Source organism: Neodiprion lecontei, chromosome 7 (genome assembly GCF_021901455.1).
Source record: "Neodiprion lecontei isolate iyNeoLeco1 chromosome 7, iyNeoLeco1.1, whole genome shotgun sequence".
Lineage (NCBI taxonomy): Eukaryota > Metazoa > Arthropoda > Insecta > Hymenoptera > Diprionidae > Neodiprion > Neodiprion lecontei.
The window spans coordinates 3,642,516-3,659,981 of NC_060266.1; the positions used below are offsets into that span (position 1 = coordinate 3,642,516).

General features: G+C 39.2%; 1 protein-coding gene across 2 annotated transcripts in view; it reads right to left on the minus strand.

The window, feature by feature from the left end:
- The window catches only part of LOC107224141 (synaptogenesis protein syg-2-like), a 227,338-nt gene that overhangs the window by 52,107 nt on the left and 157,765 nt on the right, over nucleotides 1–17,466 (minus strand). For both annotated transcript variants that reach the window (XM_046745259.1, XM_046745258.1), the window contains one exon: nucleotides 13,936–14,065. In XM_046745259.1, coding sequence (XP_046601215.1) covers nucleotides 13,936–14,065 — 130 coding nt within the window. The remainder of the gene's footprint in view (nucleotides 1–13,935; nucleotides 14,066–17,466) is intronic.

Genomic DNA, 17,466 nt, shown 5'->3' on the forward strand with positions numbered 1-17,466 from the left:
GAAAGGCTTCGCAATTATATTTTAAGAGACAGACTGGTAAATTATAAGCACGCACTCAACCGACTTAACTGTGAATTATTCTTTAGTGAACAATGCGCGGATTTCATTCTACAAGACTCTCAAGGCTGTGAGTATCAACTTGTAACCCTCGAGAAATGGAACTCGTAATCGTTTTCAAGATAGTTCGATAAAAAAACGAAAGCTCGAATTGCTCGCTGCTCGGATCATGTTCAAGGAGCCTAAAAAATGGATAAAAATTTTGATGATGTAATGATTTATGAAATTAAGCAACGATTGTATGAAAGTTAAGAATATGAAACGATAAAAAAAAAAAAAAGAAAAGTGATTTTTGTGATACTTTGTGTGTTTATCGGTAATTTAAAATTTCACAGAGTGATGAAAAATTCGATGAATTTTTTCACGCAAACTCGTTTACTTCCTTTATATTATACGACTGAAACACGACGGACTGAAATAAAATCTAACGAATGAAATACCAGGAAAACTGTCCATTACTCGTTCGATTAAACTCCGTTATATCATATAATGGATATAAAACGTAAAACCTCTTCGGATAAATGGAGCGAAACCTTTATTCGACGATTCATTTGACGAGGAATTTTTATTTATTTTTCTTTTCCTCCTTCGAAACCCGTCAGACGCTTCATTATCGAAGCTTTCAATAAATTTTACACTCTAGCATTATGTGCATTGAAAATTCTCTTCGAAATATCTGACTTTCGTACAATAGGTCCGCGGAAATGAATATAAAAGAGGTTTAAAAAAAAAACCACAACTAGAAAGCTATGTATAAGAAAAAATTAGAATCGATCTTATCCTAAGATCAAAGAACTCGCTGTCAAATTATTATTTATAATCTTCTTCTTCTTCTTCTTACAACCAAAAATTATTCTGGCTAGTGAATTGACTTTTATAAAATCTCACAGAAAGTAACTATAAGTCTAAAAATTTTTAGTGAAAATCAGTTTCAGACTAACGAACGAAAAGAACAAAATTCACAAGCCTTGTGTTCCTGAAATTTGAAGAAAATCGAATGAAAAGAGAGAGAAAAAAAAAGACAAAAACAAACAAATCACGTGGTATTTTAAAAAATTTTCTCGCCTTCCGGCAAACTTTCCTTTTTCGTATCCTGACCGCATCTTAATATTTTCAGCCTGACGAAACTTTAACCGATACATCCTTTAATCTGTGATTAAGGATTAATTCCATGTGGAGCGAACTCACGGCTGCTGTTCCTGGAGGAGGTTGGAGCTCTTTCGTATTTAGAAATGCATTAATCTTGGTTTAAACGCCTCAACCCTCTAACCTAGCAGAGTTCATATTACTCCCTGAATAATCCGTCGAACAGAATCCAGTTGGGTTGTATGGAATATTCAATAGAATTTACCCTGAGTCGATAGACACGCTTGTCAAATTTGTAACTTGTCCCTGCTTCCTATACATGGCGTAGTAATTGATAATATCTGCATCTAAATCCGGATCCTGCTGATCAAATCAACTACTCAAATCTTTAACACCGCTTAAACGGCTTCATAAAAAAACCTTCACTGATAAAAATTTCTGGTTCCGGTCAGTCCTTAACTAGTTTCATTTTTTACCACAATCGAAAAATATAGTTCTAGGTATAAAATGAAAATTAGTTTTCTAGCCGTTACCGGAAAGTCTAGTATCCGTTGCTATTCTTTCTCATTACGATCGCTGTTGCTATATTTTCTTGCAACTGTTACGAAAATTTAACGATCGCGCAAGAATAAATTGACGTTGAAGCCTTGTTTAGCTAAAAAAGTAGAGTAAACCTCACAGACCATAAAAAAGGATCGACGATAGCGCAAAATGGTTGGGCGTACCTCGTTTATCGTAATTCCAACAATGTTCAAACAATTTTTTCAACGATACCTGTTTTACTGAATTCTTTCAGTTACTGTAACAAATAAAATTTTTCTCAATGTTGGGAAAATATTCAAGGATCCGTACTTTCTATGAATTGAGACTGCAAGAGAAGAAAAAGAAATAGAAAAAAAAGAAAACGCTGTATTTCGTATGTTTGTTGAGAATTTTGTGAAACATAAAAATTTTCCGAACCTCAGCACTTCCATTTCAGAACTGATTTCATGGCAATTCTATTATTTTTTTTTCCCTCGTGTATTCCGGAATTGATTGGATTTCTGAGCTTAATTTACTGATTGCAAAAAATTGAAAACCGTTTTACGTTCGTTCGATTTGTAAGTGAAAAACCTGTAATAAAAAGAGAGAGAGAAAAAAAAACAACACAATAACGTAGGAAATGTGGTCGTTTTTACGTTTTTAGAACCGTTTATTGCCTGCTTGTGGATAATTTTTTACATTGGACTCAACGTTTAATGTTTGTGGTACGTGAAAAAGCACCTCTCGCGGTAGTACTTTAATATCTTGCGTTATATCGTGTATTCAATTCATGGTGTAGAACTTCTGACATGTCAACTCGGTGTATTCAAAGTAAGAACTGAATGCGCAAAAAAGAAACGAAGATAAAACTATCCTCAAAAAAGGAATGAACAAGTAAAAGGCATTAAAAAAAAAAAAAAAAAAAGAAAGGATAAATTTCCTTCGCAGTGAAATAACGAAACGTTGGTATAATTAAAACGTGTCGTCGTTGTTTCACGTTAATCGTTCATCATTTGTGAAGATAATTCATTTATCCAGCCTTTCGTAATATTTCAGAGAGTTTTTCCAACTTTTCGAATTTTGGTTACCGAATTTCACGACACCTTGGTTGACCAAATTTTCAAATTTTTGGTCAAATTTGACGACAATTCGGCCTCTCGGAACTTACGGGTCATATTAGGGCTACCCATAATGCAATTCTCGGTGGGGTGAAGTTCACCCTGGGTGGGGTTCAACCGAAATTCCAACATTTCCATCACCCTGAGGGTTGTCCTGTGATCATAAACAGTGACTGCCAAGAATATTATCCAAACCACTTTGCGGTTCGCAACGGATGCCGGGTCGCCGGGTCACTGCTGACCATGATACCGGGAACCGAGAGAGGGTCGCTTTATAAACCTGGAGGAACAAACGTGGGCATGAATATCGGGCGCTACGAGGATTCGTGCGGTTCATTTTACGATCAGATATTTCGCCGGATGATTGGTATTCAGGATCGTTTCATCCGTGAAAATTCAACTTTAGGGCTCGTCCGAGTGCCCGGGTATAAAAAAAAAAAAACATTAACCGACTCAGGCAGAGATCGATTTTTTACCTTTGATCAAAGTCGAGGAACAAAAAAAAAAAAAAACGTTCGATACCCTTCCAAGTCGGTTTCAGAGCTTAATTATATTCGTCCACATCCATAAATCGTATGAAAAATTCATGCACTGGGATGATTTTTGACTAACACTATTTATAGTTATCGAATCGTTTTATTCAGGAATGTAACTTCATTTCACTCGAGATTTTTACAATGGGATAAAAACGATATCACGTGTTGAATTTATCACATTCGTGTAAAATGTTTGAGAGTTTATGATGTGACTTGAATTTTTCTACATTTTTCCTTCGGTGTCGAAACATGAATTTATCGTAAAATTTTACGGTAGTAACGTATAATTGTGAGGATGCGATTCCTTTTCAAGATCTTCAACAAAGTAAAAAAAAAAAAAGACAAGGTTCTAAAATCGCAGGCCGAAATTTCGTAAGAATAATATATTTTTGTAATACAAAAGAGAGATTTATACACAAAATGTGTTTGACAATTTCATATCATTGCGAGTACAAGATTACTTTCTTTTCAAAGAATCCTACGTTTTTCAAAACTCCTCAAATTCTATATATGATCATTGTGAAGCATGATTACATGAGTTAATTATTTGTTCCTCATAGTACGAGACAAATGAAACCAGCTAGCAAAACAGTTTTTTTTTTGTTTTTTTTCAACGATAGGTGTTCATCACAATGAAAAGAGAAGAGTCTGTCGTTTTGTACGACAAACTTTCGCGATGATCTTGAAAACGGCCGAGTGAAAAATGTGAAACCGACAAGTCTCGGCGGCCAAATGAAAAAGTTGTGAAAGAAAAATTGAAAAAAAAAAAAAATTCTTGAAAACAAAAAATTTATAAATTTTGAAACAAAAAAAATATACCAACTGCAACAGCATCGAACGGTGTTCAAAAATCGTACTCGAAACAGGTGACAATATTTCGCCGAGCTATTTTCGCCGAATCAAATCGGAGGTGTGAATTTTGATCAAAAAGCTCTAGTATACGTGTCTCATTACCGAGCTCGGTCAAGAGGTTCGTTTAGCTCGACAAATGGAATAATTTCCTTTTCGTTGACGAGAACAATAGCCAAGATTATAGAGAGAGAAAGAGAGAGATAAAGAGAGAGAGAGTGTAGCCAGAAGCTGGGAGGCTACGTAGAACGGGACGGAATGGAATGGAATGGAATGGGATGGAACGGGATGAAACGGGATGAAACGGGATGGGATTTTAGCCGGTGGTGAAGGCGCTGAGGGTACGCGGAATAGGACGGGCGTATAGCGGGGAAATAAAACGGGGGGGGAATTCTGCTGCTACGGTAAATTACTCCCTCTCTCTCTCACACCCGGTGAAAAAAACCTCCCCGTTTCCCACTTCTTGTCATCCCTTCCGTCTATCCGTACCTTCTTTTCTCTCTCTCTCTCTCTCTCTCTGATTTTTTTTTTTTTGTCTTTCTTTCCCTTTTTATTTTCAGAAATAATCAAGTTCACTCTGCTATTCGAACTTCTCCTCCAAACTGATCAGACCGTCCGCGTTTTTTTTTTTTTTTTTTATCTCGATCTAAAACTCGATTCGATTACCTGATATTATCATCGCTAACTTTGACACGAAGAATGATAACGGAATTTCTTTATCGTTTAAACTGGCTTCTTTTCATCCCCATTTCTTTTTCAACACGATGTTAGTCGCGAAAAATCGAGAGCTTACGATGTTTGGATACATCAATTTTTAATTGAGATTTCGTTCAAGTTTTCATATCATCCGGTTCTTCTTCAATTTTCTGAGAGGACAACCGGGCATCAAATTGTGTAAAGATTTTACAAAAATTATGCATAAACATTGCGTGCAATTTTTTGCTGTGACTGCTTGTCGTCTTGTTGCATAGATTATGAATGGGTGAAATTTGAGAAAATAAAAAACAACCTGGATTTTAAGGTTTTTCGGAGTTAAAGTTGGTCCTAATCACCTGACAGGATATAAAGCAGTGAATACCGGGTTGTTTTTTTTTTTTTTTGAACAAGATAAATGCCCTGAGATACGTTCAACTTTCTTCGTTTTTGTCGTCTTCTTCAATTTCATCGTTCCTTTTTTTTCCCTTTCAACTTCTTGCCCCCCCCCCCCCCTCCCGCCACTTTCTCTCACCCTTACCGCGTTGGAAAACTGTTCCACTTCCTTTGCGAACCCTAATAAATCCCCGGGAGTAAAAGGAAAAGAAGAAGAAGATGAAGAAGAAGGAGAAGAAGCAGCAGAAGATATCGCCGGGCTTAGATTTGACAGACGTTTGTTTCTCCAAAGAAATTGACTAGCATTTATACAAAGTATATACACACACACACACACACACACACACACATATATATATATATATATGTATATAATATATAGGTACTTCGCGACGTGTATTTTCTTTCGGGAGAAGCGAAACGGAGGTACCGAAAACAATGTGCGATTCAAGAAATAAGGGCGAGGGTGAAAAAGGAGGAGAATCAAATAACCGAAAGGATCACGTGATACCCGTGCGGTAAATTTACGGAAATTTAAGAACCCAATAGGCGTTTTTCATTCATGTATGAGAAAAAAAAAATATTTGGTTTGTTTTCAACCGTAAAACATTCTTCCTGGGTTCGAATCGTATCGTTTGATTGTACGCACCTAATACATATGTAGCGTGAAATAGGTCGAACGATTAATTTGCGCAATTGGTACCAAAGAGACCAGCACAAAGAATCATAAAAAAGAAAAAAAGAAAGTAAGTGCAAGTATCGAAACTCCGAAAGCTCGTCCGATGAGATGACTGGAAGTCAATGTCAGTGGATCAGCGAAACGAAGACAGCGCAAATGACTCAACAGATTTGAACACTAGACCCGACACTCTACGGGGAGGTTGGTAGGTTGGTACCACCTCATAATGAAAGCAATGTGTCTTCATTTGGTTCCTCGTTTCACAGAAACACAAGACCTGCCGTAAAGCAGAATGGAACCGCACCGTCACAACTGCACAGCGTCTGCAGACGATTGTATCCGTCTTCACACATTAGCACACACAATCACACTGGCTGTGTGCAGTGCATTAAGGATAAATAGGACCGCACAGTCTGAATAAAAAGTTAGGGTGAAAGCGAAAGAAGAGACCGTCTGAAGAGGTCAATCGATTGACAAAAGCTTAGATACGAAGAATTCGAGTAAGGGTTTAATGATCGATTAAAAAGTTCGAAATACTTTTGATACCGTGCTGATGTTTTCGAGATGATTTTTTACATGGTAGAGGTTTTCGATGATCGCCTGAAGTAAACCCTACAATCAATTGTCTTCAGAGTGGAGAAGAACAGATTTTTTGGAAACATGGTACAAAAGATGCTGATCAAGAAGTTTTATTACATTGTAAGAATTTTTTAATACTGTTCAGACAATTTGTGGACGAATGATCAGCTAGTTAAATGAGTCCAAAAACGTAAGAACCGTCTTAAAAACACCAAACTTCAATCATCTGGAGGGTTTCAGTCGTAAAAGTATAAAATAACTTGAGTTATCGATGTCTTAGCTTGTGTCATTGGAATGAGATAACATTCACTGATACTGCATACGTTGTGACATTCATTTTTCAAACGATTAGATCTGATGAGTCCAAGAAACATCAAAACCGTCTCAAAAACACCAGACTTGAATTATTTGCAAGGTTCTAATCATAAAACCGTCTCAAAAAACACCAGGCTTTAATAATTCGGAAGGTTCCAATCATAAAATCTTCTACGGAATTATCGATATCTTAGCTTTCGTCACTGGAATCAGCTGACATTCACTGCTACTACATAGTAGGTACGTTATGTAATCCATTTTTCAAACGATTTGATCTCCATTCCTAGTTTTTGACTCAGAGTGTAGTTCCGGTTCGTCCTTAATGAATACGGGGGAGGTGCAGGAAGGAGTGTCGAGGTAAGGTGTCTGCCAGGTTGGCCTCGCACCAACTCGGCACGAAGCCCCCTGTGTTTGCCACGCGGATCCGAGAGGGTGGAACGAGACAATGGTCTTGCTTCTACAATACGGGTCGTTTGTATCAACTAGAGACTCTCTTGTTTCTGAAACAGGCCAAAGCTCGGTTTCCTCTACGTTTCTCCGGACAACAATGGAAGGGTGTCTCTCTGCCGGTTGGGGGATGCCTTTCTATCTCCAGCTCATTCATCTCTGGTCAGCTTTTACCAGAGCTCTGATTTCGGATCACGAATTCTTTGAATCGGTTCGTGAAAGATCCTCGAAACCGAGACATCGCGTTCCTGTTCACCTGAGCTTTATCTTCTTCATTTCGTTCGGGTTTTACACGCGTGGCTTGCCAACTGCCGGCCAATATCCCAAAAGCCAAAAAACGGAAGACGAACTCATTGTCTTCGCTGCGCTGTCACCAAAAATCCGAACTCCTACTGTTCTCGAAATCTGATAGCAGTGTTTTTCGGGTCCACGTGAAATCCTCAAGGTCAGTTCAAAGTTACATCCAATCTTTGGAAATTGTTGGAAACGTAAAATTCATCAACCTTTCACAAAATCTTGACAAATATTGAGAAACTTTCAAAGTACCAATGAATCCACGACAATTTGCCACACCTCGATCAATTTTTCTCACAACTTTGAGATTTATTTCACGTCCGTGACCCTCGAGTACCAAATTTCAAGATCATACAACGAATTATATACATGCGACATCAACTTAATTCCAGAATTCGGTTCATTTTTTCATGAACAATATTTTTGCTCCCGCAAAGTGAATAGTGGCAGTCGTGTATAATCGAATAGTTGTTGTCAAGCTGACGTGATCAGTAATTGATTAGGCCGCAGTGATGTGCGGAAAACATTTATCAGAAGACTGTTTAATTTCGATTACTATCGGAATGAAGGGTGAGTCCGGAAGCATACGATATTCGTTTGTTTTTCACTTCGCATAGCTTTTTCTTTTTTTTTTTTACACGGGATCAAGGCGGTTTTATCCAACGAATCTAGATTAAATATTAACCCCGTTATACCGGACGGAATTGTGATGGTGCAGGCAGCTTACGCGACGCGTCGAGTCGTATCAGATAAGAGCGATAAGCGATCGGTCATTCGAGCGGCGGCCTTGCCCTCGCGCATAAGAATAAAAGAAAGAAAGAGAGAGAGAAAAAAAAACAATGAATAATAATCATTTTTACCACGTAACGTGAACTGGTATCGATCGACCTCAAGTTCCATGGTTTTTAATCACGTGAGTTTCGAAACACGCGTAGCGTTGTTTCCAAATCCACTCGATAATTCGTTCTTCCTGTTCTCGGTCGAGCCGAAAGAACTGATCTGATCACTCGTCGAGACAATTTCTTCCTCAACCGTCAGGTTATATGCCACCACCTTAAGAGATGTCCAACTTGAGAGATTATTCAAAAACTCAGACATCGGTCGTTTCTTGCTCTGTTTTAACTCTTTATCTTAGGGAAAATCGCATCAATCATTCCCGAAAAATTTTTGCTCGAAGAATCGTCAAGTGGTAATAAAGAGTCATGGCGTGCAAGCATGCAAATAAAATTATTACAGTTTATTTTCATGGCTAAGTTTCAAGTCATGTTTTCGATTTGGTCGTGATATCTGACCGATGTTTCCGACATTCTCGGCGGTGAAAAAAATTTCCCCAATCATTGTTCAACCGGGAAATCCGGCCCGAGGTTCGTTCGAGGCTTCGCCGTGCTTCATGGCAGCTTTAAATGGCTTGCGGCTTGCGGCCTGTGGCTTGCGGCCTCGGCTTTGGCTTTGGCTTTGGCTTTGGCTTGACAAGTCGGCGCTGCCCAGACGACCCATATTAGCTTAAAGGAGGCTTCATAGTTTGCCTGTGCAACGCTCATATCCAATCTGCCCGGAGAACTGCTACCACCTCACAGTATCAAAAATCACTTCGAACTTTCGTTCACAAAGTTCAAAGTTGTGGTTCTGATTCAGCGAAGAGTTCGTCGATAATTCTCAAGATAATCATTTTAAATGAAAAGTTCAAAATTGCTCGACCTGAAATATCAATCATCCGATAGTGTTTCACGAGTAAAAACACGTTGGTAGTATTTACCGACCAAACGAAATATCTGAAAAAGTATCGATGCACGTTTTTTGAGATTGTAAGCTTGGACATGCTTCTAACGTCCGAAAACAAGACTGGTATTCGGAATCCAAAAAAGTTCAAAAATCACCGTAACTTTGACATCAAACAACTTTTTCAACAACGGCTGAATCAACAAGGAAAGAATCTCAGGTGGATCTCTCCGATTTGATATCTTTTGCAATGAGTTACAGTAGACTAAAAACTAAACGACACGTCTTTTTTTTATTTCTCATTCAACACTTTAAGAGGTTCAAAACTACTCGTAGACACATTTCAGCGTTAGTTTCGTTTCATCAAATTTATCAAGCGCATGAAGAATGAAAAAAAAAGTGTTTACCGAATGAAGCAAGAATGAAAATTTGCAATTGTGAGAACTTCTTGTGACACGATTGTCACACACGGTAAAAAAAAAAAAAAAAAAAAACGGTGCTACGACAAAGGGCGAACTTCGTTTCGTCAAAGCGCATTGTTTCATACTGGACGAAGTGTGTTGATAGCTTCGTTCGGTTCACCGGTTGCACGTAATAATTGTGTCGCAATTGAGAGCCGAGGCCGTGATGAAGGTGAAATTGAGGCGCGGTTGCGGGGCGATTTGACCTGGTTATGGAACAACGTCGGCTGCAAAGCCCGCGGACACACATCGGCGTGATCGATACAGCAGCCCCTGTAATAATAAGTTTAACCAGAGCAGAGGAGCGAAATTGGCCAGTGCTTACTAATCACGGCCGATGCTCGAAGCCCTTTGAAACTTCACCGAGCTGCACGCCTTCGTCCGGTGGTTACGCGTTTCGAGAAATTATCAGAAAGTTGTATTACACCGGTTCCGGTTTTCTGTCGGCAGATAATACTGGAATATTCGCAATTAATCCTTGTCCCACTGTCACTGATCCCAAACTCCTAATTGACGCTTGTAGTTCCTTTCCACCCACGTTTCACTACCGAACTAACGAGTTTTCCATCTAACGATGAACCGTCAACTGCTGCCGTTATCGGTACCCACCGGTTGGTTTCGCAATCAATTTCCATTTCGAGATTCTGGATCTTCGGTTTCGACTTCTTTCCATCCCGAGAGAAGACCGTCAAACGTAGTCCGATGCTTCTTTCCACGACTACGTCTTCGGAAATATTAGTAAACAGAAGGTGTCGATGACTGAACACGTCATCAAGACGTCGATAGTTTGTCTGATCATGTGATCAGACCTGTTTCGAATTTGAAGATGGATTTTTTCTCAACTTTGAAACCAAGCTACTGAGAAACAAAAGAACTTCGAGCGTTTTTGAGACCGGATTCGGATTCTGGTGTCAAAAGTCCATCGAACACGTCTGGTTTCGTATCGTGACACGTGGTTGTTAGCCGAAGCCACTTTGGCTTCTGAAGTTCGGGGTGGTGGATCATTTGTGTGTACAACGCAGCGTTACGTTCCGGAGTAAATAATCCGTGAATGTCACTGACGGACGTTGAATTCTACTCGCAGCAAAACTAAACGTGGAATTGGATGCGAGGAGTGTTCTTGATGCGAGGAAATCCGTTCAATTCGTTTCCCAATTTCGTACGAGTGGTCCAGGCACTGCCTGTACGTGTGTTCAGAAACGGACGTTTGAATTTTCCCGGATGAATTTTCATGCCAACCAACGGAATATGCTTCAAAATTTTTCTCCAATTATTCGTTAGTTCGTTCGTTTTTTCCCAGACTCGAGGCGCTTGTCAAGATTCTCGAGAGTTGTCCAACTGCTTTACACGCTCCGCCGGAGACTGGTCGTTATCGCATCGATGAGCCAAAAACTCCCGATTCGTATACGCGACTAGGACACGTTCAGACCGTGAGGATATTCAAGTGCCAAACTCCATTCAGCGGGACCATCGGTTCCTCATTCAACATTTACCACCCTTAGAAAGCGTATCCGTGTTTCAGTCGCGTGCTTTCATTGTACACGTCAGTGGCTTCTATATACCTAAAAGCTTTGGATTCAGACCAGATTTTCATTCTCAAAGTGTGGATCATGTCTATACCCCCGTCGGGGATTCCGAAATTCGACTTTTACATCCTTCTTTCAAGACGCTACATCGGCTGTATAAACTGTCAAGAGGTTGAAATTCAATGGGATTGGTGAACCGATACGATTTCTCACATGTATGTAATATATGTAAACGATGATTCTAGTATCACAAAGTACGAAACGATCGGTTTAATACATCAGATGCAATTTATGAGATTTGTCTTATTCCCATGAAACTGGACAGCTGAAAGTTTTTCGGGCAACTGAAATCGAATACTGAGCCACGATATCGAAAATGTAATATTTTCATTTTTGAGTCGTTTCGACAGTGATCGGTTACACCGAATTTCAGAAATCTAACACCACATTCAGATTCCGTATTTGAAAAACCCTAGATTGTCCGGTTTCACATAAAACCCACATATTTTCTACGTCCTCGTTAGTCGACTGAACTTTTATCTTGAAGCCGATATTCTTGACGCGATTACGATCCAAGCGCAAAGAAGCATGTAGAATTTTCATCTCCGATATTGAACCCAAGCTTAAATCCCAGTATCAAAAAGTCCATCCCTCTTCTCCAAAGACGCGTCGAGTGTTTCTATCCCTGAACAAACGAGACGCGTATTGTTTCACACGAACGATTAATCGCCGAGTGAATTACCCGCGATTAGTCGAATACATCAGAGCGCCAGTAATCACCGTGCAATTAATTCCCGTACGATGTTTATCAAGGTGTGTACAAACATTCGATTTTAGCACGTGGCGTCGGATGAACCGTAACGCGAAGAGCATCCCGGTTGGTTGCTCGTCATTTGCGATGCATGCAGCTGATAATTAATACACACGTAAACCCGAAGCGTTAAGGTACTGAGAAACGGGCGTTTTGCACGGCGCCGTTGAATTCGGTGAAAGGTTGAAAGCCGGGTTGCTGTAAGCGCGCGGTAGGTTATACGGTGATGAACGCACCCTGTACCGCCGGCAATTATCGTCTGGCATCCTCGGGGCGATGGTAACAACTCGTACAAGCAACGCCGTGTGGATGACTGACGAAATTCGTCGGGGTACCAGCCACCCATCCAGCCAGCAAGCCCCGCGTTTCCCTGTTAATAAAACAGCCCCGTTTCACGACCCTCGCATCCAAGGTCTGCCCCACGACTCGGATCCACACATCATCTTACAATGCTCCCAAATAAACAGCACGGTTTGGGAGCGAGCGAGAAAGGAAGAAAGGAAGAAAGGGAGAAAGATAGGAATGGTGGAAGGGTGGAAGGGTGGCTGCCTGCTTCATGCCCGCATCTTTGCCCCCTCACCCCTATCACCCTCTCTTACCCTCTTCGTTCTCCCTTTTCTGCTACTCTCGCACACGCACAGCCTCTTTTTCTATCCCACCCCTGCACAACCCTCCACCCTCTCATCGGGGGGGATGAAGCGAGGCTGTAACCTGTTGACACGCTCCCCCTTATTACAACCTCTATCTCATTCAATCAACTCTCGTGTGACCCGATTACCGAGATCGTGATACGTTGGTCTGTGTATTTACATTATACTTATAGACACTCGCCCTCGGGGTGGTGATACCTACCCCCCCCGATTATCGGGTAGGTTCGCTCTTTATAGGCGACGAAGAATTTCCGGGGATATTTGTTTGTAGATAATTTACACAGCACGGATCGTCGTAAGGTGTCTGAATTTTTTACTCTTCATCAAGCAAAGTGTTGGTTTTTGGTGGAAGATTACTTTTTTCTAATTTCAACGAATTTTCGAGTCTTTGAACCACTGGAATTCGAAAAACAGGTTTTTCGAAAAATGTTAAACTGTCTTGATGATCTCGAAAACGGCTGGATAAAAAATTTCAAAATTACAGAATTCTACAGCCGAATGATGGGCATGAAAAATTACCAGGTTCTGTTCCTTATAACTTTTTCTAAATAAACGATTACGTTTTTCCCAGTTTGTATATTTATATATTCAAATTTGTAAATTCTTTGGTTCACAGAAATTTTATTTTTCCAATTATTCGTTCAAAACTTTTTCATTCCACTGCCAAGTCGCATTAGTTTCAGATTTTTCACTCGACCGTTTTCGAGATCGTTGCGAAATTTTGTTGCACAAACTGATGAAAAGAATCGTGAAAAAACTGTTTTTCAGACTTGCTACTATCGTTTTATCTCTCTCTGCGTTAGATGGAATTGTTACTTATACACTATAAATTTGTCTTCATTTTTTTTTACGCAAAATCCCATCGATCGAAGGATTAAGTATATTTGGCAGGTTACAGATTCAGTTATCTTCGAACAAATTCATCGAATTCCAATTACATTACACAGATTTCGAAAGATCTGCGAATTTCAGTTTAAAAATTAAACTGTCAGTTAACAGTTTACATCCTATACCATAAAGATAAAATTTAGTCCCTGTAAGCGCCGAGAAAAATCGGGTTGTAAACAAAAAAAACTAAAATGGTTCTTAAAAAAAAAAAAAAAAAGAAGAAATCTTTCATCATGATTTTTTAACCAATCAAATACAAAGCACTGTTTCTTAACAACCGAACATTGGCATTATTTATCAGGCACTCACCTATAAATTGGCGTGATGTCGTTTTTGTACCAGACGACGAGAATAGCGGAATCATTTTCCTGCGGTGGTCTCAAGTCGCAAGGAAGGATCGCTGTTCCGTGCTGAACTGCTCTGACCTGAAGGGGCGGTCCTGAAACAGAAAATACAGGAATAAATAAGGTGAACAGTTACGCGCGCATAAAACCCAAGATTACGAGTTTAATAAGCGAATTATACAATTTCTGGAAACCTGTGGAGCATGATTAACGTAATAAGAGTCGGCGAACATTTTGGAACATGGGTTTGAAAAACTTGAGTATCTTTTTTCGTTGGAATTTTGAAAACTCTTTTGTAAATGGTGAAGAATTTTTTTAAAAATAGGAAAATGATTAGAACTGGAATTTTGAAATTCGAAACTGTTTGAAGTGTTTAAATAAAACCTAGACTCAATTATTATTGCCAATAATTCGATTGAGAATAATGATAATTGATTAAAAATCGTATAAAATAAAGTAGACCTGCTGAGATATTATGTTGATTTCAAATTTTTCCAACAGTGCACATTTTGGTTTTTACAGCTCTTTGACTGGACGCTATAAATACGTTATATATATATAAATTCTTATCATCCTGACGTTTCGTCCATGAAACGTTTTTTGACCTCATTGTACGCTCGTAACGCATCCTTAAGCAGTCGAGGGTAGAAGAAAAAAAAAAGGGGGGGGGGGGGGGGGGGCAGGAAGAAGTCGAAGAAATTATAAGGGTGGAAAATGGATCAGATAAGGGCCTAAGGTGTTACCAAAATTAACGATAGCGGGATTCGGGGATGGCCGGAAGTTCGTGCGATGGCTGAACGTCCGTCTGCAGGGTGTTCCTGTGACCCGGTTGATCGGATCGAAGAGATAGAGCCTGACGATCAGAGTCACGTTTCCAAGAATTCACCGCTCCCGGGGCCGTATAATAATAGAAAGAAGAGACAACCGTCTTTGAACTCGTTCCGAAGACAATTACCATCCTTTCAACGAATGGGGTGGAGGGCAGTCTGCAACTTCCGTAGCGGAAAGATGCTGCTCTCGATTCGTGCGGTTCGCGAATGCCAACATAATATCGCGAACTTTTCAACAGGGAGGGGGGGGGGAGGGGGGGGGGGGGGGCGAAGGAGAAGAAAAAAAAAGAGGAGAAAAAAAATAAGAAAAAGAACTCCGGAGACGCAGGCGGTTGCGTTATTGCGAGCCTTCGAGCAACCCTTTCGGCCATCTCGTAGGGTGAAAAAAACACCCGGGGTTGAAAGAAGGGGAGGGAGTTCCGAGGCTCGTTGAATGTACAGGCTGGTATACGAAGAAAGTAGGTAGAAGAGAGGGAAACGAAATGAATTCAGGCTTAATACGAAAATTTTTTTCATTTCACGGAGGAACATAACCCTCTCATTCACCCCGCCGAGTTTCCAGCTTTTGAAGGGTAAACAACGTCTAATTAAGGCAGATAAAACGGTCGGTACGGGTTTTACTTTATTCTGAATTCCTTTTTTTTTTTTTTTCTTCTGTTCCTTTTCATTTTTCTTTACTTTTTTTCGTCCTTCGTTTCGGTTGGAGTGTTTTTTTTTTTTTTTCCAACATTTTCTTCTTCTTCGGGGAAAGCTCGTGTTAGTACGAAAATTACATGTGGGCAAAAAGTGGGATTAATTATCTCTTCTTAATACGAAAGAAGTAACAGCTTGTTCAACAAGTTTATTGTCGTAACACTTTATTGTACCCGAAAATTATACAACGTCGAAAATATTCCCACGAATAGAAAAACGAAAAAAAAAACAAAAAAATTCAAACCAAACTCTATCGCTTTACGGTGTCGGGTAACTTTTTCAAAAAAATTATTCACACCAATTTTGGTCAATTGTTTCATTCGGCATCGAAGAACTGACGAGTTTTATGGTCTGGTTCATTTTTTTTCATCGCTTCTAGAGTTGAGAAATAATAATATTCTCTTTTACACTGCAGATTGTATTCATTAAAATCATCGAAATTATTTCGATCATTTCGACACTACGATACATGTTATAACTATTAGGGTGTTTCTTATTTTGGTCATGTCTGAATTTCTTCGCACTCACCCTGTAAAAGTAATCAACATACACAATAAAAAAGAAAAGCCTAGCGGTCGAATTTTCAAAAGGAAAAATGCATGTATTTGATTTTTTTTTTTTTTTAATCAAGGAACACCGTTAATCACTTTATAACAGTATATTATAAGAAAAAAAAAACATTGAGGCTATTTTGTAGGAAATTGAATTCAATACAAAAAAGTACTGTAGAATATTCGTAAATCTAATATTCATCACGTTATTATCGAAGAACTGTTTTACTTTTTTCGCTAATAACTTGATAGATATTAGATTTAGGAAAATTTTACAAGACATCTTTTTTTTTTATAGAATTAAATTCCCTACAAAATGGTTACAGGCAATTTTTTTTTCTAACATGCACGTTCAAAGTAATCAACAGTTTTCTTGGAAAAAAATCAAAAATAAAAAATTTCAATGGCATGTATTATTTTTCCACATAAAAACTCGACTTTTTCTATACATACGTAAAACATCGATGTACTTTTGGGGGATGAAAGCGAAGAAATTCCGACAAGTCCAGAATAAAAACGACCCTAATAAATATATATATCCGGAATATCCATCCCAGAAGCGATTATCGAATGCAAGGGAATGGAATATTTCTTTGTTTTGTTTTTCCATTTAATTTTTCGTCATCCCCCTCCTTCAACCCCCTCGCCGTTCTTCTCTTATTCCAACAGAGCTTTAGCACTCCCATTTATTCACCTGTTCGCGGCAGATTCTACGCGAATATAGCCAGCGCAGCATCGGCTGCACCTGCAGCTTCCGGGAGAACAGTGAATGGTGCATGCATGCACATTGCGGGGTGCGAAATACGAGCGACGATCGCGGATTTCAACGGTCCGGTTATTCCCGTCTGCTCCTTTTTCCACTCATATATTCTCACATCTCCACGTCTTTTTCCGCAATCGCGATATATATACGTATGCATGTCAATATTTCCCGTACAATGCAGACGACGCATCTCATTTTTCCATCCCTCTCGATGTCGATGTACGATCCAGTTTCGCAATTTCTAGCTACGGGCTGTCTTTGTTTTAAGCACAAGCGTTCGATTCATACCTGGTTTTTAGTTTTTTTGGACAAATCGCGAAATGAAAGAACAAAAAAAAAAATATCGCGATTTGAGGATTGGTAAAACATTTGACCAAATCTTATAAAAATAGATTGAGATGGAAATCGTGAATATCGAAATTTTAAAAATCAAGCATAACTATGATACAAAATAAAAAGATCCTTGATTTTTAATCCATTTGAAGATGTAAGATTAGAAAAATTCAAGGATTAAAAATCGAAGAATTTTAATCATATCACTGTGTCGAATACTCTAGAGAATCGTCAAATTAAAAATTAAAAATGTATTCTAGTTATTGACGAGTTGTGAGTAATCAGTTATTCGACCAGCGAATATATTTAGTTTTATTTTCAACGCA